This window comes from Montipora foliosa, chromosome 10 (assembly GCF_036669935.1).
Source record: "Montipora foliosa isolate CH-2021 chromosome 10, ASM3666993v2, whole genome shotgun sequence".
Taxonomy (NCBI): Eukaryota; Metazoa; Cnidaria; class Anthozoa; order Scleractinia; family Acroporidae; genus Montipora; species Montipora foliosa.
This window is the reverse complement of record NC_090878.1, coordinates 28,963,144-28,990,643: the sequence shown is the minus strand read 5'-3', so window position 1 is coordinate 28,990,643 and position 27,500 is coordinate 28,963,144. Positions and strand designations below refer to the sequence as shown.

At 39.1% G+C, this 27,500-nt stretch overlaps 2 protein-coding genes across 2 annotated transcripts in view; both read left to right on the top strand.

Moving 5' to 3' along the window:
• The window catches only part of LOC137972415 (receptor-type tyrosine-protein phosphatase F-like), a 35,854-nt gene extending 24,016 nt beyond the window's left edge, over nt 1-11,838 (top strand). The window contains exons 17-28 of the mRNA XM_068819123.1: nt 711-802; nt 2,633-2,755; nt 3,108-3,271; nt 3,568-3,703; nt 4,534-4,680; nt 5,398-5,491; nt 7,444-7,520; nt 7,985-8,119; nt 8,506-8,631; nt 9,095-9,246; nt 10,140-10,275; nt 11,006-11,838. Coding sequence (XP_068675224.1) covers nt 711-802; nt 2,633-2,755; nt 3,108-3,271; nt 3,568-3,703; nt 4,534-4,680; nt 5,398-5,491; nt 7,444-7,520; nt 7,985-8,119; nt 8,506-8,631; nt 9,095-9,246; nt 10,140-10,275; nt 11,006-11,089 — 1,466 coding nt within the window. The 3' untranslated portion in view covers nt 11,090-11,838. The remainder of the gene's footprint in view (nt 1-710; nt 803-2,632; nt 2,756-3,107; nt 3,272-3,567; nt 3,704-4,533; nt 4,681-5,397; nt 5,492-7,443; nt 7,521-7,984; nt 8,120-8,505; nt 8,632-9,094; nt 9,247-10,139; nt 10,276-11,005) is intronic.
• A 2,474-nt stretch (nt 11,839-14,312) lies between these two features.
• On the top strand, nt 14,313-20,823 carry LOC137973275 (PDZ domain-containing protein GIPC3-like). Its single transcript, XM_068820054.1, has 5 exons — nt 14,313-14,765; nt 16,620-16,986; nt 18,510-18,643; nt 20,142-20,223; nt 20,503-20,823. Exons 1-5 carry the CDS (start codon nt 14,385-14,387, stop codon nt 20,655-20,657), a joined length of 1,119 nt encoding a protein of 372 aa, XP_068676155.1. The 5' UTR covers nt 14,313-14,384; the 3' UTR covers nt 20,658-20,823.
• The last annotated feature ends 6,677 nt before the right edge of the window (nt 20,824-27,500 follow it).

The following is a 27,500-nucleotide window of genomic DNA, read 5'->3' as shown; positions in this document are numbered from 1 at the left end:
ATTTGTTCTAAAATTCCTTGCTTGCCTGCCTGTCCTAGGATTTTCGAACATCTATGACATGGTATAATTGCTCATTTTTAACGGGTTTTTACCCTAAAAAGGTCACCTAGAATTTTCGGGAGCCTTTTTTCTGGCTGAAATTTTCGAAAAGGTAAGTTTTGATCCCTATAATTTTCGGATCACTGGACTTTCAGCTAGGGAATCCGAACAGATGAAAAATTTGTAGGGGATAAAAATATGCCTATAGCTACCGTTTAAAAACTAAAATACGTTTAACAATGCTATGTCTAAGTGGTTTTGAACTATATTCTCGTTGGGTGCCCCTGTTATATTCTCCTTACGTACAGCCTTGAAATCTACGGAAAGCGAGTTTTTTTGTAATAGACGAAGCAGCCATCCGTGATTCCCGAGTTGGTGTTGGCTAATACCTTCGTCTGTAGTAGTAGTAGTAGTAGTAGTAGTAGTAGTAGTTGTTGTTGTTGTTGTTGTTGTTGTTGTTATAGACCTAATCGGCTCACTCGATGTTGTACCCAATTCAGATTCGTTTATTGTTGTATTTGCATTACAATGATAATGACAGAGCTACAGCATTTTCACCTCATTGCAGTATATTGTCAGTGATTCCAATTAAGTTTTTAGGTTTTACCCTAGACATGATTTATATTGATGAATTTACACCATCACATGAAAGATAACATTTCCATTTTCAGGTCCTTTGAAGCACACTATGGAGGATTTCTGGAGGATGGTGTGGGAAAAGAATGTAAAAACCATTGTAATGATCGAAATGCAAGAAAAGGAAGTAAGCGTTTCTACTCACAGCGCTTCTCTTGCAAGAATATATGAACTCGTTTTAAGTAATTGCCCCGTAGGGTTACAGTCAAGGCGCCACGAGTTTCTAACTATTTTTCTGCCAACTGAGACTCCCCCACGGGTCTTGTAATCCAGTCGCAAGCCTTGCATCTTAACAGTTACCCTTAAGGGCTCGGAATAGCCTCCAAGGGTAACTGATATGCAACTCGAACTGAATTGCAACTTTTCTCGGAAAATGTAATCAAAGAGCCGTCTAAAAATTGCTCGGTCTTTGTAAACGCCGTGTCACAGACCAAGTATGAAAGTTACATGTTCCTGGTCAAAGGCTCCTGGTCTGCCGCGTCAATAAAAAAAGATTGATGTTTATACGAGCAAATTTGAATTTTTTTTTTGTGAAAAAGTACTCAAAGGGCAAGTCGTATCGAGAAGACTCTTTTGTCATTGTGCAGTTTTCTTCATAAATTAACAGTTTGGTCATAGATAAACTTGTGGGACGGGAGAATTCTCAACTTGAGATCAGCAACGGACAACGGACGCTTACTTGTGCAAAAGGTAGCAAGCGGTTATTGGTATTTTCTCCAAAGAAATACGAGTCAAATATGTCTGAAGGCATTACAATTTTTGCATAGACATCGCCTTTTAAGCAAATTTGACGACAAAGGAAAAAAAGCAACGTCAGAGTAACATTGTGGTGGCAACTTAAACTGAGTTTAATCTGCGCTTACGGTGACTAAAGTCATTTTTATTTTTGATAATCCTGGTATACAATACAGAATGTTTTTACGTTACGTCATGGCGGCCATGTTGGTGTTCCTAAACAATGGAATGATGGTGTTCCTAACTAATCCTCTGAGAACTGAGCTTTATTGTAATGTAAACGTTTTCTTTTCTTTCGGTGGAAAAACAAGGTGACCACGTGAGTGATTACTTGCGCAATCCCATAATACACCTCTATTACCCCCCAAAACTTTTGCATAACCATTGTTTGCAATTTCTCCTAGGACATGAAAATGTCCCAAGAGAAGTCGAAAACAATGCCTATGCAGATTTTTTTTTTTTTTTTTTGGGGGGGGGGGAAGGGGGTAAAAGAGGTGTATTATGGGATTTGTGCAAGCAATGAATACACTTAGGGCGCGTTCGATTGACCCTATTCCGGAATAAGAATACGTGGAGTGATGACTAAAACGGTATGTTTGGCACGTTTCGAAGCAGCAAGGATAATAAAAATATGTTTAAAATAGCATTTTAGCAAGTGTTTGGCAATTTTAAAACGAAGGATATCTAACTTACATTCCATGTATTCCTATTCCGGAATACGGTCAAACGAACCGTAGGGTGCGTGGGTGCGTTCGATTGACCCTATGGTCCCCAAACAATGCTTGATGTTGTTTGGTCGCCAAACATTTACCCTTTGACCTTGCATTGTGTTTCTCTCAAGTGTAATCGCAACCAATTGTCAGGGAGAGAACAGCAAAGAAATGTACCGACATTTAAACTCACGTGAGGAGCGTGCAAAGCGTGCAAAGCCGTTGTTTTTACTCATTAAGCCTATTGTTTTCTTCCGTTCTCTTACACCTTATTCCAAAATGGCCCCCATTTTAGTATCCTTTTGTTTCCATTCAAATTGGCCCTTATGGCCTCGTTCAAGGTTAAATATTCTTTTGAATTTTACGTCTGAAAGCGAGGCCATAAGGGCAATTGGAAACAAAAGAGTACTGAATTGGGGTCAATTTGGAATAAGGTGTATTCTGATTAGCGATGGTCTTAATCAACAAATCCAAAAGAGACGTAATGTTATCATTAACTTGTTAAAACACAGAAGGAGCCTAACAGCGAAAAATACTGGCAAGAAACAGACCCTATAGAATATGGTCACGTGATGGTATCACACCTTAGTAGTTGTGCTATGACGGAATGGGTCGTCAGAGAATTCATCATTTGGGTGAGTTGTCAATTCTACTTTTATAACTTGATCATCCGTCCTCGCGATCCTTTTTATAGGTTCTTTCCACAAATACACCATGTAATTTGCAAATTTTCAAAAAAACCTCTTGCTGATATAGATGGTTTTCAATCAATCTCTAACGAGACACGTAACTATGGTGTGATCGACAAATGCGAATTAATTAACGAACGAAAATAGTGCATTATTAACATAAACGCACTGGCATCAGCCAATGAGAATCCAGAATTCAGAACAGTGAACAAAGGTAAGATATTAAATGATGATAACCGTGCTTCTAACAGTGCCTTTCATGAAATATCCTACCTTGACCTCAGAATTGATTTTCCAGTCAACAGAGCCCGACTGTACTGAAAAGCGCGATGTGTTTCAATATCATTTTACTGCCTGGCCCGATCATGGAGTACCACGTGACACTTCCTCATTCTTGATGTTTCACCATAAGCTGATGGCTGCTTTGTCTGTTGATCCGGGACCTGTCATAGTCCACTGCAGGTAAGCTCCTTCGATGACGTGCAGTAAAAACATAATTTGATGGTGCAACGCAGTTGCAGTTATGCGTAATTCTGTTATTAATGTTATGTAGTGTTGGGTATATTTTTAAAGCTGCAGAAATGCAAAATATTTTCAAATTCTTTCACTCAAGATTTGAGTAAAGCGATAGCGTTAGCAAATGGAAATTCAAAGACTTTTTTCTGTAGCTCCGAAAACATTAACTGGCAGTTTTTTTCCAAAAAAAAGTCTTGAGAATAAGTAATAAGTAGTAGTGAAATTTTGTGAATCATTTTCAGCGCTGGTGTTGGAAGAACAGGATGCTTCATTGCAATTGACTCGTTGATGGAACAAATGGAATCTGAAAAGATGGTTGACGTCTTTGGCTTTGTGGCCAATATGAGGAAACAAAGAAATTTTATGGTTCAGACTCAGGTTTGTACTACTGAATTAACCCTTTGACTCGCACTAGTGATCGGTACGTAAATCCTCCTCACCATTTCAATGAAATCTCAGTCAAACAGGTATTGAGAATGAAGCCTATTGTCAGCTTAAGAGGTGTGAGCTTGATATAACACCAACTTCTCATCACTACCCAACAAAGAAAGCCATGTTACCATTTAGGAGAATGAATGTGTCGATCGTGCGAATGAAAGGGTTTTAATAACGATTCCAAAGCTTAGCTAGTATCCCATAATCCCACACAATAATTTTTCTGTCCTTTCTCCTCCATTTACGTTTTTCAATTGTTGTACCATGAAAAGAAAAACTTCCTGTAGAGGTTCCTCTTGAAGTTCATTGTCATTTGAAATTACTTGGATTGTTGAGTTCATCATTGACCAGAAAAAATTGATTCTCGTTTAAATTTGGTTTGATGCCAGTTTTACTCATGTATGTGCAGTATTGCAAGGGACTCTGAGGTGCTCGCCTAATCTGATAAGCACGCGACAAATTGTCCTCTGAACATTCTAAATTGCAACTTCACTTTTCTTGTCGTGAAATATAGGCAATCAGCATCACCAAATGTCCCTCTAGCTCCTTTTCTCATGTAATCGATATATCATAATCTGTTACTACCGTCCTAATGCTAGTTAGGACTAGTTTTGAACTAACTAACTAACTAACTATAGGATTGCAAATGGGACAGTATACCTTTATTGCGAATCCGTAAACCATCTCGAGACTTTCCCATGTAAAGTATAGGGTAACCAAATGTTGACTGCAAGTTGAAGTTAAATTCCTTCCATGGTTTAAATTCATTTTAGGAGCAGTACTCGTTTATCTATGATGTTCTTAGAGACGCGTCCATCTGTGGTGTTACGACTATTTCATCAAACGAACTTGGCAGCGGTCTGTTGTGCGTTTCAGGAGTCGAGCCTGAGATTGTTGAGCAAAGGACATCAGAATTTGAGGTCAGCAGTATTCGTATTTTCGTGGTTGGACTGGAAAGTAGGCTGATGAAGGAGATCATTTCAAATGCATAATATTTTTGTCGCAATACCCTCCATCACAAGTTTGTTCCAGTCCAACCATTACAGCATTAATAAGGTCAATTGACGAGGAACTTTCTGGGAAAATAAAATAGCAGATCACTCGATGTTGAGTTATCTCTTGGCTTTTGTATCGAAATTCTATTCCCTGTTGTTTCTAAGAAATTTTTGTTTTTTTGTGTGGCGCAAAACAACCATTTCTGAATTAAAGGCTATAGGTAGCCCACACTCTGTCCGACGATTTAACAGGCGATTTGTCATCTAAAGTTCACGGATTTATCCAATATTTTAGTTACGGGTTGCGCATAGTAGTGCTAAAATTGACATTAATAAATCAATAACATTTGAAAATGAAATGCGCAAGAAAATCGCTACTTGCATGAAGGAAATTATGCGAGAGCCGGATCCCTGACTTCCTTCCTTAAGACAAAGGATTAACGACTAGAGGAAGTCAGGTATCATGCTAGCATTTGGCATGCATTGAGTCAGAGTTTTAATCAGATTTGGTTGTAGCTTTGCGGCTTCTAGTAGATCCATAAAGACCTTTGATTGGTGCGTCGTTTCCAAATACCTATGTGGTAGATTTTTAACGAAAAGCCGATCTTTTACGGAAACCATGTGTCGTTGATTTGTTTTCAGAATCTTCAAGAATTTTCAGCTGATTCCCCTCTGTTTACGGAAGCCCTTGCTGGACACAATGTTGGAAAGAATCGCTGTTCCAAGGCATTACCATGTAAGAGATGGATATTTAGATATTTTTAGTACTATAAAAAAAACTCGACGGTTACAAATTACGTGTTGCGCAATTCAGTTTGTAGTGCAAATGACTAAAGACTTTGTATCAGCTCATTCACTGATCGTTTGAACGTTGGCTTAATTATATTAAAAACTAAAAGACGTATTTTACTTATTTTAAAGACCTTTCAAAATGATGAAGAATGGTGTTTTCCGTTTTGGAATACCATCTTTCGTTATAGAGATATTCACGTTTTTGTATTTAAAAAATTATGACGTCACAAACATTACAGATGACTGTAATGAATCACAAAAAATTGAGAATATCTTCAAAAATATTGGATGAGCTTTGTTCAAACTTGGCAGCAGTAATCTACATCAAGTAAGGCACAAAATGATACTCTCTATGCTGCTGCCATAGCAGCCATTTTTTCTGGTGGGTGTATTTAACGCAGGATTGATTTTGTTGTTTATTAGGGAGTTTAAGCACGCGGCGTTTTTGAGCAGCGGACGGTAACCGGAAATGAACATTTCGCATGCCAGGACAGTAGTGTGTCCAAGATTTTTAACGTAATCATCTCCAATGGAGGAAAGATACTTAGCAATGTAAAGGTGGTAGTGACAAGAGAAGTTAAAAGGGAAAACAGCTCACTTCCGATTGCCGTCGGCGGCTCAAAAACGTGGTATAAGACGTGTTCACTCTCGGTAATCTTACGCAGAGATGTAAAGCATTATGGGCAGCACATGTGTTTCAAGTCTGATCATCTGCCTCTACTTATCTCTTCAAAATCCAAGATATTTGGTTCATTGCGGAGAGTGTTGCCATGGCAACATCTTAATGGGTGTCACTTTGTGCCTTATCTGATGTAAATTACTGGTGCCAAATTTGAATAACATTACTCCAAAATTTTTGGAGATATTCTCAATTTTGGGATTTATTACAATCATTTGTAATGTTTGTGACGTCTTCAACTTTTTAACGAAAACTTGAATTTCTCTGGCCCGAAAGAAGGTATTCCAAAAAACAAAACACCACTTTTCATCATTTTGAAAGGTCTTCAAAATAAGCAAGAGCGATATTTTAGTTCATGGGCACTTTAAGCACCCTTTCTAAGCATTTCTTTGGCAGCATTTATGAATTAATTAAACACAAAGCACATGACCTTGAAGTGTGTAACTTGCAACTCTCTTCCTTGGGACAAAGCTGGGGATTTTACGACACTAATTTTATGCCCAAATATGGACAAAAATAAGATCGAAGCCTCAGGCGCGGGAAAATGCGCGAGCTACCTTACATCCAAATAAGGAAATTTTTAAACTCAAAAAACCCCAGCTCTGAACGAGAGTTAAACGCTTCAAAGTCATGAGCTTCTGATTACACTTACGTCCCTGATAATTTACGCTTACTCTGTGTAGCCCCCTGGGTGTTTCAGTATGCACATATTAATACTTGAGGCAAAACTTCTAAGAAAGCTACAAAGGATGCAGCTCTATTGCGTTTCGGATTATGCTTTCTTGTTTCTGCTGTATATTTTTGGTGCTTATTATTGCAATTGTTTCTTAAAAAGAACCGTTGCAATAGCTGGGTTGTGTCCCAGTCCTGTGTAGTCCTGCATGTTTGCATAAAATCTCGCGATTGACTGGACCGAGCATCAAAAAAGGTCTGATTCGAGGAATCTTTTAAGATGAAAATTAATTCCCAAAATGAGCCGCTTCGATATTGCATAACTTTTCCATTTCAGCGGCGAGATATAAATAACGAAAAGGGAACAATTTCTTTCAAATCAGATAGTAAACTCTCTTGTACTCTTTTTTTCCATATTTTTTATTATTTCAGGATTTCTTATCAATCATTACTTTTTCAACATTTCTTGCTGTAAGATAAAGTTGATTGTTTTCGGTAACATATTTACATTCATCCATATTGCTCTCTTTATTTTTTTTCTGCAGTTGATCATAACAGAGTCAAACTCAATATTATTCCGGGAGAACTTGGTTCCGATTACATAAATGCAAGCTTCATTGATGTGAGTGAGCGCTGATTACTTTCAACTTTAGTCACCGTCTCAGTTCAGTACTCTTCACCGAGAGATTAAATAATTTGCGATTACAAGCTTTCAAAAAAGGTTGTTTGCTAAAAGGTTTTCAATTTTTTCTTAATGTTGAAAGCTGTGTAACCTGACAACCGTTTTCAGGGAAGGTGACATCGACTTATACGGGAAAATTGCAGAAAGCAATAGCGACATTTCTTTTTTACTAACATTAACGTCACATTTCTTTTGATATTCAACCACAGAACAACTAAGTCATTGTGTCAACAGCCAATTAGGTTCTGGTTGGCATATTAACAATAATGGGTGACGTCACGAGAAACATCGCTATAGGACCATAAAATAGCACCTATTTATAATGCCATAATGTCTTTTACTATAACTTAACGTATGTAAACTTAAGAAATAAACTCACTACAACGATTTTAATTGACTGATAGAGCTTCAACGAGGGCAAAATATACATCGCTACCCAAGCACCAATGGCGAACACTGTCGATGACTTCTGGCGCATGATTTGGGAACAGCGGTCTACCATTGTCGTCATGCTCGGTGATCCGCAAGAAAATGGCATGGTAAGTGTAACTTGGCAGGTCCGCACCAATTGTCTACAGAAGAAATGGTGTTTTGCTATTAACCTCATTTAATGCAGTTAACGTTTTATTCTGTTTTTTTTTTCCTTTTTTGCTTCCTTTGTCTGATACAGATGTAATTGCAACCATGTTTGTTTTTCTCACTCTTAACTTGGGCTTTCTATGCTTTTCGGTAGAAGAAAAATGCTAGCCAGAGAAGAAGGCGTTAAAGTTAAGGAATCCATGGCCGTGTGTGAGAGACAAGGAACGTGCTGGGAGATCCATGCTAAGATACTCTCGATTCTCTGAGTGTACCTTTTCCTTTCCTAAAGGGCACATTATTTCACCTGATTTCTCAAATGTTTGAGAAGAAATTTCTTTTGATTTAGGAACCAAGCGCTCGATATTGGCTAGATGAAGGTTCTGCCACGTTTGGAAGCATAGGTGTATCCAAGATTGATGAGGAGAGACTCGAGGATCACACTCAGCGAGTTTTTAAACTGTGGCTACAAGGGGCAAGTGAAATGAGTTTATGAACATTAACTGTGTAGTTAAACAAAAGGGAAAGAAAACAATTTTCTCCTGTTTTAGCGCATAAATAATGAAATGTATTTACAAGTACTTTCAACAAAACTCAATTAGGATGGGTCCGGTATAATGATTTAAATATCTTAGTCTTCTATATGGTTGTTTTTATCTCATCTCAGTGCTTCCCAGGGGATTTTCTCTCTCTTGAGAAAGAAAACCGCAGAGAGGGCAGGCCCTCCAAGAGACCAATTCTTCCAAGTCTTGGCTCAAAATGGCGCTCGCACTATTACATAATTAACTCCCGAAATAAACACACATTATTATAGTTTACTTTAGATGACCGTGTAGGCTCTTCTAATAAGTATAAAATAGTCCGTTTTCCGCTAGTGCAGTGAAACAACGGCTTTTAGTTCTTTTGCCAAAAAGTGTCTTTTTCTTCGTATCTCACAGAACGCTGAAAGTCGGCTCTTGTATCACTTCCAATACCGTCGCTGGCTTGGAGACGCGTTGCCTCGTGCCCAGTCCTTTGTGTATCTTCACCAACAAGTGCACAAGATGCGGTCTGGAAATGAACACCAGGGATCAATCGTTGTCCATTGCAGGTAACGAAGCAAGAATTTGGCGTGTCAAGTATCGAATGATGTTAAGGTTGAACTTCTTACCACCATAAATCGGTAGAGCCTAACTTAGAAAGGACAACAGACCATTAGGATGCAGCGTGGTCGAGAGGTTAGGGCGTTGGGTTTGCATGCGGCTAATCCGGGTTCAAATCCCGTTCTAACCTCTGGTTAGGATTGGTTTCCGGTTGTCCCGGACTCAACTCTACCACGCTTTGTAAATAGCCAACTGGTTGCCTCCTGCCAGTTGGAGTTCTTAATAATGTTTCTGTTAACTTTGAATTGTTTCTTTCACATTGTTAAAAGTGGGTTGCCTGTAAACTAGCTTGATAGCTAAGTGCACTTCGTCTATTTAAAAAAAAAAAAAAAAACATTTACAGTTGTGTGCCTAGTCACCTGGTCTATGAATGAAAGTGAGGCAAGAGTTGACCTTGTTTTGATAGAAACCTCATTGCTTTTCTTACGTAAATTCCAAATAATTACCATGAGAAATAAATCATTAACATAACAAAAACAGGGAGGTCTATAGCATAACAAGGTCAACTCCAGCCTCACTAGCACATAACTGTGAAAAGACCTATTCGCTTTTTTCGCAAATCCCATAATACAGTTTATTTTGGGGGACTATTTGCATTAAACAATGGATATCGAGTTCACCGAAGCATGATATAGTCCCAAGAGTAAATAACTTGTATTGTTTTTATGTAAGAACCTCCCAAAACGTATTGCATTATGGGAATGGGAAAATAGTCTATTGACAGACAGAACAAGTATGGTATTTGACAATTCGGTTGATCTTCCACTCGAGGCATAGTAAAAACAAAACACAGCAAGACGACGAATTGACTAGGAAACGTTTTCTATCGCTGTTTCTTCAGTAATGGGGATGGCCGAACTGGAGTGTTTCTTGCCCTGTCATTGAGTATCGAAAGACTGGAAACCGAGGACAGCGTTGACATATTTCGGACCCTCAGATGGTTAAGATCACAGAGAGCAAGATTGGTTACCAGTTTGGTAAGTGAATATGAATTCGTCTTTGGGAAATGTTGTTTGAACTGGACTGCCAGAAAAAAGAAAGGCGAGAGAGTTGCCCAGTTTCGCTTACTCACTCATTAATTCTTTCTTTCTTTCGTGCATTCATTCAACGTTCGTTCGTTCATTTATTTAATCTCAAGTTGTCACCTAAACCAAATATACCCAGTCAATTCCACTGCATCTAAAAAGGGCTGGGGCCCGTTTCTCGAACGTCCCGAAACCTTTTCGGGGCCGAGAAACCATTTACGAAGTTTCCATGAGCTGTTCTTTTGACATGTTTTCGAAGTCACAAGAAGCAAAATGATTGTGAAGTTTGACGAATTTTAAAAAAATCCCTCCGTTCACAAGATACAGAGGGAATTTTGACACCCGAAAAGGGCCCGAACAGTTTCGGGACTTTTCGAGAAACGGGCTTCTGAATAGACCAACTCGGCTACTCAATGATATGTTGAACCCAATTCAAATTTCCCGGAGTTAAGATTCTTTGTTTATTGTATTTGCATTATAATGTAACATTCACATTCACATTTAAATGATCTGGAAATACCTGCAACAAAATGTTTTATTGCCAAAGGGTTTGAATTGGTACAACATTGAGCTAGCCGACTTGGTCTAGTCATTAAACGCACTGCTGTAAAGAGATCGAAGAAGCTTTAATTTCATGAATATCTTTGTTTTTTCTTCAGTCTCTCCTCCTTTTTTTCCCTAGGAACAGTACAACTTCTGCTATGATCTGATCAAGAGTTACCTTGCCTGGAGGACCATAAATACCATCCAAAGTGATTACGTTTAAAAGAAAAAGTTCTCAGAAACATATCTGTGCTTAATATTAATGTTTGAGTATCAAACGAAACGATCCAAAAATCACGGAACTGTCGAATACATAGAGAAGCTGTTAATGTTCGTTTTGGAGTAATTAAAGTATCGCAGCATATTTAGCAACATAGCATTTGTCGTTTAGCCAAGTTCATACGTGTCAAATGAGAAAATATTCTTTGCGCATGTTCGAAAGGCGCTGAAATTCCATGGGAACGAGGAGATCCATTAAAAGCTTTGTTTGTCTACTTCGTTGATTTAGACGATATAAAAACAGTTTAACTCTGGCTATTTCCGCAAGATACGTGTCTTGAATACCAGTACTTATCGCTTAGTAGTAAACAAGGAAGAACTATTTTCCATGGAAACTATATTGGATGGACCTTTCCACAATTTATGGAATCTGAGGTCGCAGATGTTAAGAAGGATATCATTGATTGCTTGTATTTCTTGATTAATCGGTTTAGATGTTAAAAGCCCAAAGGCGAAACTGTAAAATGGTAAATTGTCAAAATGAAACACAAACTGTGGTGACAAAGATGGAAAACCAACGCGTTTAGCAGGTGCTCATGTTTGTCCATGTTGTCAGTGCATTATTTTGAATCAAGCTAGGATATACTACTATGGCTAAAGAACAATAGTTTATATGACAGATTGTCAGTTCGCATTATTTTTCATTCCATAGAGTCATTAATATCAGATTAAAAGTAATATATTTACGCCTCATTTAACAAAGTGCTTTATAGTTTATTACAAGGGTCTGAGACAAGATATATATATATAATATATATATATGTTTTACGAAAATCAAGTTTCACACTTTATATATATATGTATATATATATATGACCAAGAGCTCGTCAAGGGGAACCTCAATCTCCCATACTTGGCCAAGGAGTCAAGCCTTTCCCGAGTGGATGTATTATAGAACGCCTCGCTTCGGAGATGCAGCACGTCCACTGTTTTAAAAGCCAATCAAAACAGAGCTATCTCAGCGTCAAGCGAAATATGATACTTTTCGCGGGAAAACCTTTTCCTAAAGATAAATTTACTCGCGAAAGGATTGACTCAAGAAATTAGTGGAGACAGAGGTTCCCCTTGATAAGCTCTTGATATGACCCCCTAAGAAGCAAAGACAATTTGGGTAGACACCGTCTCTGAGGTCAACAGATCTCTTTAACTTTCGTTTGTTCTCCGAATTTAGGGCCCAGAGGTTTTGCTATGAAACAAACACTTAGGAAATGGAGCTAAAGAGGTTCGGCAAATTTCAATCAAATCCTAAAAGAGAAAAAACCATTCAGTCTAATCCATCTTGCCTTTTTATCACCCATGAGTAAGATTAAGAAGTCCCTATTTGTAAGAATAAATAGCATGGCGGCGAGGAATGCTTTTGAAAGCAGCCGGACTTCCTTGAACATGTTGATCTTTTTCGCTGAATTATATTACTGCTAGCACCCGTTTTTTTTTTTTCGGGCAAGAGAATTTTGTCACGCTGGTCCTAGCCTGCGAATACAGCCGACTCACATCACCCCGGCCGCTTGCACCGAACGCTGCAAGCGGCCGGGGTGATGTGAGTCGGCTGTATTCGCAGGCTACCCTGGTCCTTGCTTACACAGTTATGTTTCTTTTACGTTTTTTACCTTTCCAGTAGTTTTGGTTTTCAAATGATGGGGAGTCCATGAAGTAGTGAGTGAAGTAGTCCTCTAGGAATGAAAGATTGAAATGTATAGTTTGTAGTGCGGTTTGTAGACAAAATGGAAAAGTGATCCTCGCACTTAGAGCGGTTTTCAATTGAGTGTCGAAAGTAATTAGCGAATTGCTTTGGTTTATGATTACTTCACTCAGTGATTGGTTCAAAGCTCTCGCGCCACTTTTTCAACCAATCAGAAGTGAAACCAAAACCAATTGTGGCTCGCGCGTGCACATTTTCCAGCGCTTTGAGTCGGCTACGTGTAATTACTTCGAGTTTTGATTGGTTGACCGGATTGTCTCCGTCCGTTTTGATTGGCTAAAGTAATTGCTTTGGTTTTGGTTTTACGACACTCGATTGAAACTCACTCTATCTGGACAATTTAAGCAATTGTGTCTTATAGTAGACACCTGAAATTTTTGTCCAGATAAGTGCAAGAATCACTTCTCCATTTTAGTCCTCTAGGAAGTCCCTTTTCTCTAGGGTAACCACAGGTAGTCCAAGCTCGATATATGTTCAATCTGGAGTAGAACTATAAGGATTTGTATGGGGAAAACGGTTTTTCTTAGAATCCAAAAAATGATTACGATTCAAAATAAAAAAATATCTTACCTTGCTTCAGTCTTGTGTGTCTTTGTCTCTGGTATTGTTTCTGGGTCGATTAAGAGCGATTTAGATGGGTCTTGGTTTCTCTTCTTTTCTCTCTACAAAAAAGAAACTATAAAAGAATATGAAGAAGAGGAAGCAAAAACCACTAAGTCGCTTTTAATCGACCCAGAAACCATGCCAGAGACAAAGAAACACAAGACTGAAGCAAGGTAAATCGTTATTTTGAGAAAAACCGTTTTCCCCATAGAAATCTTTTTATTTCTACTCTTGCATAATACACATATATCGAGCTTGGGCTACCAGTTTTGACAAGGGTGCCCGTATAGGTTCTTTGCATGACCGTATCACGTGACCTTGTCAATCATATAAACAATGGTCACGTTACAAAATAGATGCCAGAAACGGAAAGATCTTGCCACCCAGCAGCTGTTTTTCCATATAAATCTCAGTAAATTTCTTAGGCAATAAAATCACTAAAATCTCTCACCTAAATGTCAGTGGCCTCAAAATTGACATTCTTACTAATTTCATCACGCTCTTTCCATTTCAAGGCGTCTATTTTGTGTCGCGACCACTTTTTTTATGATTGACAAGGTCAAGTAACAGGGTCTTGCAAAGGGCCTATTAAATCTTTGGCTTCCGTTGTCCACTGTAACAGCGCCTTAAGGGCGTAGGATATTTGTTCTTAACGTGTTAAAAAAGGGGCCAAAACTAGCTAAATTGCATCTCTAACCCACAAGACAAGCATTCACAATAGTCTTGTTACATTTCCAAGGGATTTACGAAGCAAAAAAGATCTTATTTTTACCAAGATTTCCTCTGTGGTATTCACTTCCTCATCAATAAGCAATTTGGCTTGGGTGGACTGGAAAGAAAAAGCGAAAAGGCCTGAGAACTACAGTTCAGGTTAATGCGGTTTTCATTTTGATATGTGATCGATTTGGTGGCATACTATTTTGTTCCTGTCGAGATAATGCCTCTGTTTAGGAAAGGGGGAGCTACTTTTTCCGATTCCCGTAAAGCCGACGGAGATAAGAAGTCGTCAAATAATAGATCATCTGGCGTCCAAGCCTCAAACAATGGACAAGTTAGTTCAAGTTCACAACCTCATATCCCGTCGACTCGATCACAACAACACCACGGTTCGAACGCCGTTGCTTCGAGAACGTCACATCAGCCGGCAAAACCTGAAAGATTGCAACAACATCAAGATGAAGCTCCTCCTGCTACTCCCAAATTTGTATTTTACTGCCAGCTTGCTCATGGAAGCCCCACAGGGAAAGTCGAAGGCTTTACAAGCGTAAAAGAACTCTACCAGAAAATTGCCGAAGTTTTTAATCTTCAGACAACAGAGGTCAGACTGTAGTTAACTATCAAATTCATTACAGCTCAGGAGTAGTTATTGAATTCGCTTCCTCCCGATCTAGAAGCATTGAGCCCATGTCATTTTCACTTAAATGAAGTGCAAGTATTTGTCTTCGTTATCTCTTGTTCAGGCCTACAGTTACAAGTATCTTTGGCATGGTATCTAATGATCCTCTTATTGTCATGATTTCGTTTTCGCTGTCAAATCTTAGGGAATATGATCTACTGGGTTCCAAGGAAATTCACATTACCCTTACGACTGCCTGGCTAGTTTTGATCCAGTATTCATTCTCAAGAAACTTTGTGTTATTTGAGTTATTTTTCCTCAACTAGTGAGTGACGTAAGCGTTGGAGTATATTTGCACAATCGTAGATTGGCTTATCGGTATCTACTGAAGTATTTCAATTTAAATACGTATTTGCGTAAAAAGGAAATAATAAATATAGCTTTAAATATTCATTTTTAACTGAGTAGTGCCAGGAGACAAATGCTTGTGTTTTTGTGCTTTTTAAATAATATTAATTTGTCTCTTTCTCGATTTTGTACATGTAAATATGAATACATAACATTGCTAAACAGTCATATCATATATCATATCATATATCTTTATTTACCCTCGGATTTTTAGAGTAGCTTGGTGTAGCTAATTTCTCCGAGCATTTACCCTCCCAACCATGATACACCACAGAAGACAGACCACAACACTGGGAACTACATGCCCTGCTCTTTGCGAACCTTGATTTTCTCGACTCGTCGGGACTGGGCTGAGTAGTCTGGATAATCGAGAGTCCAAATAATCAAAAACAAAACTGTTGACAAATTGCCTCCTTTTTCTCCTTTTTTCTAATCGCAAAGTGGAAAGAACGGATTGCTTACGTTTTGTGGTGATGAATTCGTTTTGACACGAATCTACCTACCACGCTGATTGAGCTCATGTAGGAGCATGGAATTTCACTTAGCAATGGAGCAAATCTGAGCCAATCAGAGCTCAGGGAAATGTACTGCGTTGGCTATGGCACGTGTGAGCACGAAGTGCATACTAATTTGTGTTTTGAAGGAAAAAAATCAGTTTGAATCAGGCTTACATCTCATAATTTGAAGGACAAAAATTTAATGTTTTGATTAGGGTCATAAACTATAACTAATTAATATGCATGAAAAACTGGGGCCAGAGAAGCAAGTTCGGATAATCAAGGTTTGATTGTAATTAAGTTGTAATTAGACAAGAACGCATCTTGAGCTAAACTGCTGAATGCCCAGCATTTGCATAGCAATGGTGACAGTGTATCGTTATATGCCTCATTCTTAAAATGTCATGCTGCTACAAGAACACATAAGTGGCTGGGTATTCTGCAGTTACTCTGCTTCTTGAACATTAACTGGGCTACCCGTGAAAAAAATAATGTGAAGAAATTGGGTGGGGGGGGGGGGGGGGGGTTGTATTCGTTGTCATGATAGAGAGCTTTGGGGAGCATGTGGGAAGATTCATGGGTGAGGTGGCAGTCGACAAACAGTGTAAGTCAAGTGAAAAAGGACTTGTTGTATATTGTCCTCATCTTGACTAGGGAGTCGCAAAACATGCTGTATTGTTATTGTATACGGGCAGCCTGCCATAACAAACAGGCAAAGGTCCTATATAGTAATTCTCTCCATCATTTAAGTGTCAAGCACTTTCCTCAAAATCCTAGCCATTCCCATTAAGGTTGTTCCAACATCTTTGATCCACTTCTCTAATTGTTGTGACACTGAGCCAAGAGCACCATGTAGCAACTGGAATAACAACCACCTTTCCTAATAACTACAGTATGACTCCTGGGTTAAATGATCATCTTTTGTTTGCAGATTTTGTTTTGCACCTTAAATACATACAGAATTGACATGGAAAGGTTGCTTGGAGGACAAATTGGACTTGATGACTTTATTTTTGCTCACATAAAAGGGCAGCAAAAAACTGTATCAGTTGTAAAAAGCAACCCTGCTCTGGGTTTGACTATAACTGATAATGGTGCTGGATATGCTTTTATCAAGCGGATTAAAGAAGGAAGTATCATTGATGGTGTGGCTCAAATTTGTGTGGGAGATCACATCAGAGCAATAAACGACAAAGCTATTGTGGGTATCAGACATTACGATGTTGCACGGATGTTACGTGACTTTCCTGTTGGACAAGAAATAACTTTTGAACTGGAGGAGCCTGTAAGGGGCTTTGGTATGTAAAGTGAATGGGTTAAAAATAATTATAGTGCTATTAGGTCATACTTTACTTTACTTTACTTTACTTAATTTATTTCACAGCAAAGAAGCAAATTACAAGTATGCAAATACTTAACTATAACACTAAAAACGAGTATGCTGTTGGAAACCCACAAAACAGGAATGAATTTCCCTAACACGTGTAGGCTACCAAAAAAAATAAAATAATAATAATAATAATAATTATAATAATAGTACTAATTAAATAAATAAAAAATTAATTAATTAAATAAATGTAAGATCAGTCATGGCGATCGATCCGAAGACAAAGCAACTTTAACTCTTGTTTGAACTTAGAGACTGAGTCACTTTTTTTAACAGATATAGGTAACTTATGCCATGAACGTACAGCTCTAGGAAAAAAAGAATACTTAAATGTGTCAGTTCTAGTTCATGCTATTAAAGGGTGCTGTTTTATCAAGTCTCTTTAAATAAAGGACTTGTGATTGGGCACAGTTGCAGCACTGAATTTTGCCTCACTCCCAGACATTTGCAGCATTAGCAGAAAGTATGAGGTGAGGCCTGTTGGCTGCCCCCACCCCCAGTTGGACAATTTTTTGGAAACTCACACTCCCTCCCTTGAAAAAAATTGAACATTTGTGAATTACATACATGTACATTGTAACACCTCAATGTTGTTTTTTAAGCCTTCCTAAAGAGCGTACATTTACATGTACTTCTTCTAAATTTACACTGTGTGATTCAAGAGTCAGTAATTTTCAGTGGTCGCTGTCCCAATAGGACCCAGCCAGCAACAGTTTACCTGGTCTTTTGGGCCTCTTAGCGCCCTGGTTAGCAATCAAACTCCAACACCACAAATTAGAATCAAACTGAAACAACCATTAATAACATTGTCACATGGTCAATGCAAAAGTAAGGACATTATTTCGTTCTCACTGTTTTGAACAAATAAAAGACTATTTTTTTTTTCAAAGCAGATTGCTAACTTAAAGCTGATAGTCCCCAATTTTGTATTTCTTTGCATCTAAATATTTTAGAGCGGATATCCCTTTTTATTACAAAAATGTATAGTTTTTGCAACTGTAGATGAACAACTGCCTTGTGTTTAATGGCATTTCCTTGACTCTAGAACGTGTCAAAATTTTCCTTGTAGCTATCCCTGGACAAAAGGAGCCATAATAGCTCTTACAACTTCACAATCCACCTTCCCTAACATCTTATGCAAACCCCTGTAATATTCCTTTCTCCAACTACAGTGTACATGTTCATTTACATGTATGATGTGACTCCAGAATGTTGCTGTATCTATAAAAATGACTTACTGTATTTTCAGTAATACTTGTGTACATGGCCATTACCCGGTATCCCTGACATTTTGTTTGTTAGAACATTATATTTGTTGAAGAGAAGTACTGTACATGTACAGAGCCTGGTACGTATACCAGAGCCTGAAAGGGAAAAGAAAAAACGAGTCAACAGTGCTCTCAAATATATTTTTAATGACTTTTTTTTCTGTAGAGGGCATTGGTCCCAGAACTGCAAACCGTGCATCAGCGGCAATTGATTCTCCAGCAGCTTCTAATGCAGTTGGTTCTGGAAAAGCAACTTTGAGACTGCGATCAAAAGGTCCACCTGTGGTTGAAACACAAGAGGTAACCTAGAATTGCAACTGCTGTGTGTTGTATGACACTATAACTGCATAGTATCATATTATTATAATATGTACAATGTAGTTATTACTTTATAAAGTACAATAGTCCTGGTGAGTGTACATGTAGTCCTGAAAAGGACTGTTTCAGATGACATTGACTGACGTTTCGACAACCTGAACAGAAGTCATCTTCAGAGTCAAGTAATTTGATACTAGTCGAGTTTTTACGGTATCTACAGTACACGTACTGACATTACAAAAATCACTTGATTCTGAAGATGACTTCCGCTCAGGTTGTTGAAACATCAGTCAATGCCATCTCGAACAGTCCTTCTCAGGACTACACTTACTCAGGTGATCATACTTGAGTTAATTACTTAACTCCTGGGTTCATTATTATTACTTTGTAATTAATTTTGTCGTTATCACCACTGCTGCCAGCTTTATCATCATCTTTGCCACCGTCCACAGTTTTGACGCTCTGGTTATGCATCAATTGAGAGTGTGATGTGCTCTTTGTCACATTGAAATTGTCATCAGATTCTTTGGAAGCTCTTTCCAGTTTGTGTTTACACCAGGCTACAGGATGAGCAAGATCATAGTATATTTAAGAGAGATCTCATTGTTATCTGACTGTCATCTAGTTCATGCCAACTCACTACTTTCACCATTCACTTGACCTACAGACTCCTCTTTCATTCCACACCACCAGTGTTGCATGTCTTTAATCACTTTCTGTTCACGGTGCTTGTATCCAAGCTGCCATGATAGTAATTGTTAGCCCTTTTGTTTGCTTCTTTGGGTCTCTTTGTTGTCTCATCTGTTCATCCGTTTTCTTGATGAGTTGCTGTCTCCTTGGAAAGGTCCAGGCAATAATGTTAATTATTATGTTGACAATTCTCCTTTTTCTGTTTTAATTTGTTAATACTGTAATGCCATACATTTATTTCCAACCCACGTGTAGTCTGCCATTTCCTCATCAACTCTCTCTGTAGTGCAATCACATTGGCTGGTGTTCTCAACTAGGGTAGCGAACCAATCACATTATACATTACGAGAGCTGCTACATGACCCTCTCCACCCCATGTCTAATGCTTCTTCAACTGGCCCAAGCGGCTCTTTACATGTATCCCAGAAGGTAATGTGAGTGCCAATATTGCTAGAAGCAAGTTGTTTGCAACAGTACAGGTGGGCGCACCACCCCTACTGTCAAAATGGAAAAGCCTTAAAGCCAAAGGGTTAAAGTATGATTTGAAATCACACAGCATGGCATACATAAACTGTCAGATTACTCATGAAAGTGTAGGTTGCTCTGATTACAAGAATTGACTGCTGAGTCTATCAAGGAGACAGATTGTGTATGCATTGTACATATATTATTAATAACATTATTTAGAATAATTGGAGGTCCTTTATACTGTACACTGTATATTTATACCTGACTATCTGAAAAGTTCTCACAGTGTTTTACCTTGGAATGTTTTTGTTTGTCTTGATAGGCATCTGCGTGGGAAATCAAAGCTGCTCAGAAAGTAGACGACTTATTGGAAAGCTTCCTTGGAATAAGGGATCCAGACCTAGGTATGAAAACACTGCTTTGAACTGCTGAGACTTTGTAATGTCAGAATACTGTGGGGCGGATTGACTCTGGTGCAGAACAACGTGTATTCATTTTAAATACATGTAGTAGCAATATTTGGGGAGCGGGGGGGGGGGGGGGGGGGGGGGGGTAGTTTACGCGCTGTTTAGTTTGTTTTTTTTGTTATAAAATACACGATGTCTAGTAGGAAAGGACAGTCTCTTGATTTTGAAGTACAGTACGTTTTTTCTTACTGTTTTTTTTTTTTTTTTTTTTCTTAGCGGAAACTTTGGTGACAAAAAGCAAGACACTCGACAATCCAAGTGATTTTGCTATGGCTGTTGATGAGGAATTTGCCGACTTTCAATTCCCTGATGATTTTATCTTTGATATTTGGGGTGCCATTTCAGACAGCAGAAGTGGACGGCTGCAATGACATTTAACATTCTACTTTTACCTCAATGTATCACAGAACTTAATAATCTTGTAGGGATATTCCAAGAGCATTTATTTCTGTATTTTCTGTACAGAAAAATAGCATAGTGATCTAGGATACCTAAGATACAGTGTAGTTGAAGGATGAGCTAACTCAATGGAGTTGCAAAAAAAAAAAATAGGTAGGAGAGCAACATACATATATTTTCTGGTCTTGCAGGATCCGCAGGCCAGAAGTGCACAACTCCCATACTACAGTCATTTTTACACATGTATTTAAATCACTTGTGGATCGCACGACTGACCATTCTCTACCCCTGAGAGAAATTTTGAAAGGCTAATGACTGGCAGTGGAAAGGTCTTCGTTTGCGGGAAAATCAATCGAAGTTGTGCACCTCTGGACAATGGACTCCTGTTAATGTACCAAAATGCAATTGCCACCATATTTATCATATCAGCATAGTATTTACACTGACTACACCTTAGCTCACGGCCTTGTGAACAGGGAACCTTAGGAGAGGGTAGTCTCCAGTTTCCCTGCATTCCAGGTTCTACATTTTTTGCGAGGTTTAAGGACGGTTCCTACTAATTTGCAGGTATTTTTGCGCGGTTTACTGAATATGCGGGAAAAGCAGATCATAACAAGTGTTATTGAAATCCAAAAAGAAAATTAGGGATAGCCGCGCATTTTTCGAAGATAATTAATCAACAATATTTGTAAAAAGGTTTAAAATACAAAGCAATGTGTGGCGTTCATTTCCAAATTGAAGCTCAATTGCAGTGTATCTCCAATTTTCTTTTTGGATACCAAGATCACTTGCTAAGTTCTGCTTTCTCCGCATAGTTTTGAACCGCACAAAAACATCCCCGTATTAATAAGCACCAGTAATAGGAAATCTGAGTATCTCGAGATGCGCAGAACGTATGCGCAATAACAATAGTAGGCACCGTCCTTAAGTCTTAGAGATTTTCGCGGTACCCATCATCTAAGAGCCTAGAACAAACTAACAGGCTTGACACTCAGAAAAGTGTCTATTAGATGCGGTTTGGACGTTAATGAATTTTCTTCAGACTTCGACATGCCGCTTAATTTCGCCAGTTATTTTCACAGGAGTTCTCCCACGTCCTCCTATCGTTTTCCCAAGTGGGATTCTAATTAGGAATTGTGTAAATGTAATACATGAGCAAAAAAGCGAGTGGATAGACTGGGGAGGGGACTATCTTCCGTCCTTTCTCGCGGCTTGCAGCTACACCCCTTGCGTTTTAAAAATAATAGGAAAGGATATTCTTATCATAAGTAAAGTCTTACTACAATTGCTTTTTTAACCTTGCATGCGTAATTGCAAAACCATCTTAAGAGTAGCATTATTTAATATAGATAAGGCACATGACCCTGTATATGTTTGGTGGGGCTACAGGGCAGGCGTTTCTCAAAGATCGGACACTATGAAGTTCTTCATGGGCGTTGTAGAGGTAGGCTTCGCTTACCTTGTGTACTAAACTGCATATCTGACCCTCATTTACACTGTAGGCTTATGTTATAATAGTTGGGTTGTTACAAGGCGCGTCAGTAAGAAGGTTTAAGTATGCCCGAGTCCTATTTCCAATGTGAACGGGATTTATTTTTAGTTGAAATACCTCGCTTTGTAACCTTAGAAACGAGGTACCTTCAGAGAAGCCGAAGTACGATCTCAAGTTTAGTTTTATCCCCGTCGAATGCATACTTGAGCAGATCAAAACGTGATAAGGTGATAAGGCGTCAAGTAAGTCTCAATCTTAAGTCGACTTGAGTCTCTGTCGCGCTTATGGCCTACTTGGACTCCAGTTTGAACTGGCCTAATATTCTTATTCAAATCTAAAATCATATTTACAGTTGCGCTCATTCTTAAGGCGCCAAAATCGTTGCGAGACAAGTTGCAACAGCCGTTGCCGAAAGTAGATTTCAGTTCTACTTTTCGTGCAACTTGTTTCGCAGCGATTTTAGCCGTTGCAGGGTATGTTACACTGTGAAATGTTTTGTGCTTCCTGTCCCGCCACAATATCGCCAAAACATTGCGAGACAAGTTGCACTAAACATTTCACAGTGTAACAGCGCCTTAAAGTTTGCGAGCACTTGAGTTTGTTTGTATCAACACCAGCAGAATATTTTCCAATTTAAATAACACGCACCTCTTGACAGCTTCCCAGTTCATTGGACCGATATGGTAAACTTCAATACCCTAGCATACCACTTCTGTAAAACAGTATTGATACCAGGGAGCTCTCTGCTTAGTCATAGTAGAGTTAAATTATATTAGCTTTTATAAAATAATTAAAATAGTACGCGCACTTTCATTGGTCAATAGCTGTGTTTAGGTGAGAGTATGGAACACGGCTGTGACATCACACGAATTTTGATTGGTTCTGTATTGTCAGACGCGCGTTTTGATTGGTTGGTAGGAAATATGAGCGTGTGTCAAGAAAATCTTTTTCAATCAAGAAAAAAAAAAACCGAGCATTCCTTCGACTGCGTCTCGGGTTTGCATAACTGTCTCGAATTCTCCCAACTCTCCCTCGTGTTTAGATGAGGCATTGGAAACACGGAAAGCGTCCTCTATTGCTTAAATAGTAGTTCACTGCGGACTTTGATTTTTTGTTCGGTTACGTCCATTGGTTTACTTTCTTCTTTTAACCAATCCTTAGCCTGCTGAGCAGGCGTTTTTTGACTGCGGTTTTCGAAAGGCTGCCATTTTCCACTGAAAGTACGTAAGTTCGCCCCAGCGCTTCAGTTAGTTTCTTCGTCCAAGATGGCGTTATATCGACCCATGCTGTCTAACAGTCCTAAGATCCTTTGATCTCTTGCGGTCTTAGCTTTAGCTGAGAAGAGTATATTTTTAGCACCACAACGACTTTTCAAAGCCGGTCTAACAAGACAATTGCCTTTTAAGTCCAAAATTCTACCTGAGGGATACGTTTTAGAATGAAATTATTGTCAAAGTGTTTACTAAGTAAATCATGCTAAGAGAAGAGTATAACAAACTTGGACTAATCCATTGGGATATGTGCAAGAAATACAAGAGTAATGTAACATTGTAGTTTGCGTAAGAATGGCCAAGTAAAAGTGCACGTGTTTGTAAGAAATTTTCACTTTCACCGACCCTGAGATTAAAAATTGATTTTGTAGCTGAACCAAGGGACCAAAGAATAACTTGACAAAACGATAACGATTTTGAGAAGCAATTTAGTTCACTTTGCGAAGTGCTCTCATATGCGAGTTAATTCACCGAATCGCGCGAAAAGCATCAGGGACTTGCTATGGTGTGGTGTAAGGAGATACGATATTGCATTTGGAATCTTTAACAACTTTTTTACCGAAGTGGAGGTAGCTAGTGGTGGATGTTTACCGAAACTGTGATCTTGTTCCGGGACTCCCTCGCACCCCGCACTGAAAATGGGCCTGGAACCCAGGCGGAAAAGAGAGATTCCTGGGCGCTTTCCTTTTGTACGGAAAATCCGATTGTCCTGTTGGTAAATCAAATGGAACAGACGTTTCCACTGAAAATTTTCCGGGAAAAAAGGGATACCCTCAGAGGTATTCCTCTTTTCTCGGTTTTACCGGAAATGATCGGAAAATCCTGTTCCATTTCCTTTGTCCCACTAGTTCCATGCTCCTTGAAAAAGAAGAAAACATGGCGGACCCCATGAGTCTTGGTGTTCAGCTGCCCAAATGAATCGTGCGGGTTTCGATCAATTCACGCGGATACTTTTATAGCTCGTAGCTGCCCAACTTCAGGTGAGAATTACGAAGAATTATGAAGTAATGATCGAAAATACAGCAGCCATGTTTGTTGTTCTAAATCAGTAGTATCCAGTCTCTTGAGAAGAAAAGAAAGTCTCAAAAGGAGGACACTCGTCCCGTTCCATATTTTGATTGAGGAAATTTGTTCTGTTCCTTTACGCAAAAAATTCTCCCCGGTTTTTTCCATACAAAAGGAAAACGCCCCTGTATTACTTGCAGGCGCATGCTCGGAATGAGCCAATCATATTGCATTAGATGCCAGGGTGGATATGTAAATAAAGGAAACATGGAAACTCCCAACTTAAATCGTATATGAAAATTACTGTGTGATTTGCGGTGTCAGGAAAATAACATCGAAATTATGCCTTGTCGTGACCAAACGAGGAGAAAATTATTGCCGAATGAATGCAACGACTGAGAGAAGATGGCATTGCATCTGTGCAAACACTGAACTGAGTAAATATAGCATGGGATTTCACTAAGCAACAAAGCGGTTCGGAACCAGAATTTCATATTATGCTACAGTACTTTATCTCTAACAATGAGTTAAAATAACTTAAGTAGCCTTTTCAAGGATTTAGGTAAGGTAAAGTGCCTGCTTACGAGCTTGTTTTTGTGTGGGCAGAGGGAACTTGAAACTGAATACAACGCGTCTCTCAAGCTGGGTCTCCAGTCCTCCCGCGTCCATCAACTCCTTCATCATTTAATTCACTTAAATCACGTGTTGAAGCATGTTTTATAATATTTGAAGCAATATTTTCATGATCGTTTTATTGTATGCAAAGTATTTTAATGCACGGTGCTTAAGAATAGATGGGAAATTGAAACGTGCAAACCAAGTTAAGTGCCGCAAACAATCTCGTCCCTCGCAGTTAATTTTAGTAACTTTCCCGCGAGAAAATGCATTAGGCAAAAGCCGAATTTCCGCCGATGTTGTTGGAAACACGTGGACCGTCTTAGGGGCTATTTCTGATAGGTTTGTAAGACCAACCATGTTAGTTATCTTAGCCGAGTCATCTGTAGTGTTAGTTTTCCCGCGGTTAGCCCGCGCGGGTTAACGTACAGGACCGCGGAAACTTCGGTTTCCGATGCTACGAGTTTATCCAACAATTTAATTAACTCGAATTTAGCTAGGCTGAAGTATGTACCGCAAGTATTTACCACAAGCTTTTCTGCCTTTGTTGCTGAGAGTGTTGGGAACACGTTTGTGTAACTTTTCAAGCTCTTTGACCAATCATAGCTCAGCAGGAGCATACATGAACGCCAGTTTTTGGGAGAGCTAGAGAGAGTTGGCTGCTGGCAACGGCAGAGTGCTGAAGTTCTATGTCAAAAAAAAGAAGTGAAACTGCCGAAGTTGTCTCTACAAAATCTGTCCCGCAAAACACGCATCAGAGACAAGGATACCACAAATTAAAAGCTGTCGAGGAACAAAGAGCTCTGGAATCAGGTTCAAATTCTATATTTACTCGCCGACCGGTTGGTTCAGTTGCTTGAGCATTGGACTGCTCTGCGCATGCTCGTAACATTGATCGTCGTTGGCCATTTGAGTACTACATGCTGCATTGGTGATCGCATCTTCAAGTCCTCTCCGATGAGGTTTATGAACTGTAGCGCCGATCTAACAAGCCTTGTTCGTATACTCCGTAGGCCTTTAATTAAGCAACGGATATACTATCTGCAAGAAGTAGAGCACGGAGTTCGGACCTGCTAGCAGTCCCTTCTATGTCACTTGAGTGGCGGGATTGTTGACTCAACCGTGCTTTGTCACGCAATGGTGAGGGCTTCTCGTTGTTTCTCTCGATTGCGTGACGAAACCCGAGAGACCAAAAGAAAGCGCGCGCACTCGACTGACCGAGAAGGGACTGCTAACAGTCTATTGCCAATGATGCTACCTTTAATCACTGAAAATAAAATAATACTCTTTCAATTGCTCAATGTCGAAGACTGCAGACATTTGTTTTTTGTTGCTGGTTTTTTTTTTTTTTTTTTTTTTTGCTTCTGTGCGCAAAATGTTGATATTTATGTCATTGTCACAAGATGTAACCATGAGTTCGGTACATTCTACGAACAATCCCCTAAATTCACCCCACAAAGGATGACTATAGATAACTCAGACACCCACCCTATCAGACAAGAATATTTAGGCCTGACAGTTTCTGACACTGGAGGAAACACACGAGTTATAAACGGATGATGCTTGATTTCAAAAATCTTAACAAAGTTTCTCCTTTGTTCTTCCTGATCCCGAGTGGGTGGGATTTGAATTCATAAATCTAAGTTTAGCCGGTACAATGAAAGCCCCACAGTCGCCTCGTTCAAGGCGAGTTTATTATAACTTTCTCTTCGGACTGATAAGACTGATACAACAGTATATTTTCTCCCCAAAAGAAACCCTTTCCAGCTCCCTCGTGTTCCCGGGTAAGCCCGCGAATCCAGAATTTCCACCCCACAATTCTTTGTTCTCGTAGTTCTCCATGACACCGATGACAAGCACAAATATTGGAATAAATTCACTACGAACCCTCAAATAATGAAAAAATAATTGTGTCTTTTATTTCATTTGAGAGCTTTAAAAGCTTTTGATCTTTTTTTGATCCCATTGCATAAGGTAGCCCAGAGCTTTTGCTCCCAGACTGGGAGCCTTTGAGGACAAGAAGGAGAATCGAGGGAAAATCGATCAGTTGCCAGTATTCCAGCTACTTGTATTCTCGTCGCCATGGGCCACGATTTTTAGAATAACGATCTTAAGTATTTTCGCCCCAAGAGACCGCTTTTCTTTTCGTCAACGCAAAGCAGGAAGTCTGCATTCGAACGACTGTCCCATCAACTCGCATAGTTTGTAGGCCGTTAAAGGTCGTTATTAAGAGGTTTAATTAAAGAACAACGACGTCATCCAAAGCAAGAACGCCAAAAAAATCAGTATCTCCTTCCGTCTCTTTTAGAGTGCTAAAGCTTGGTACAGGACGTAATAACGCGATGTCAAATGATCACATTTTAGGTTATATGGAAGACATGAAAAGCAGACGAAAGATGTTTAATCTTCTCTCAAGGCATCCACACTGTTCA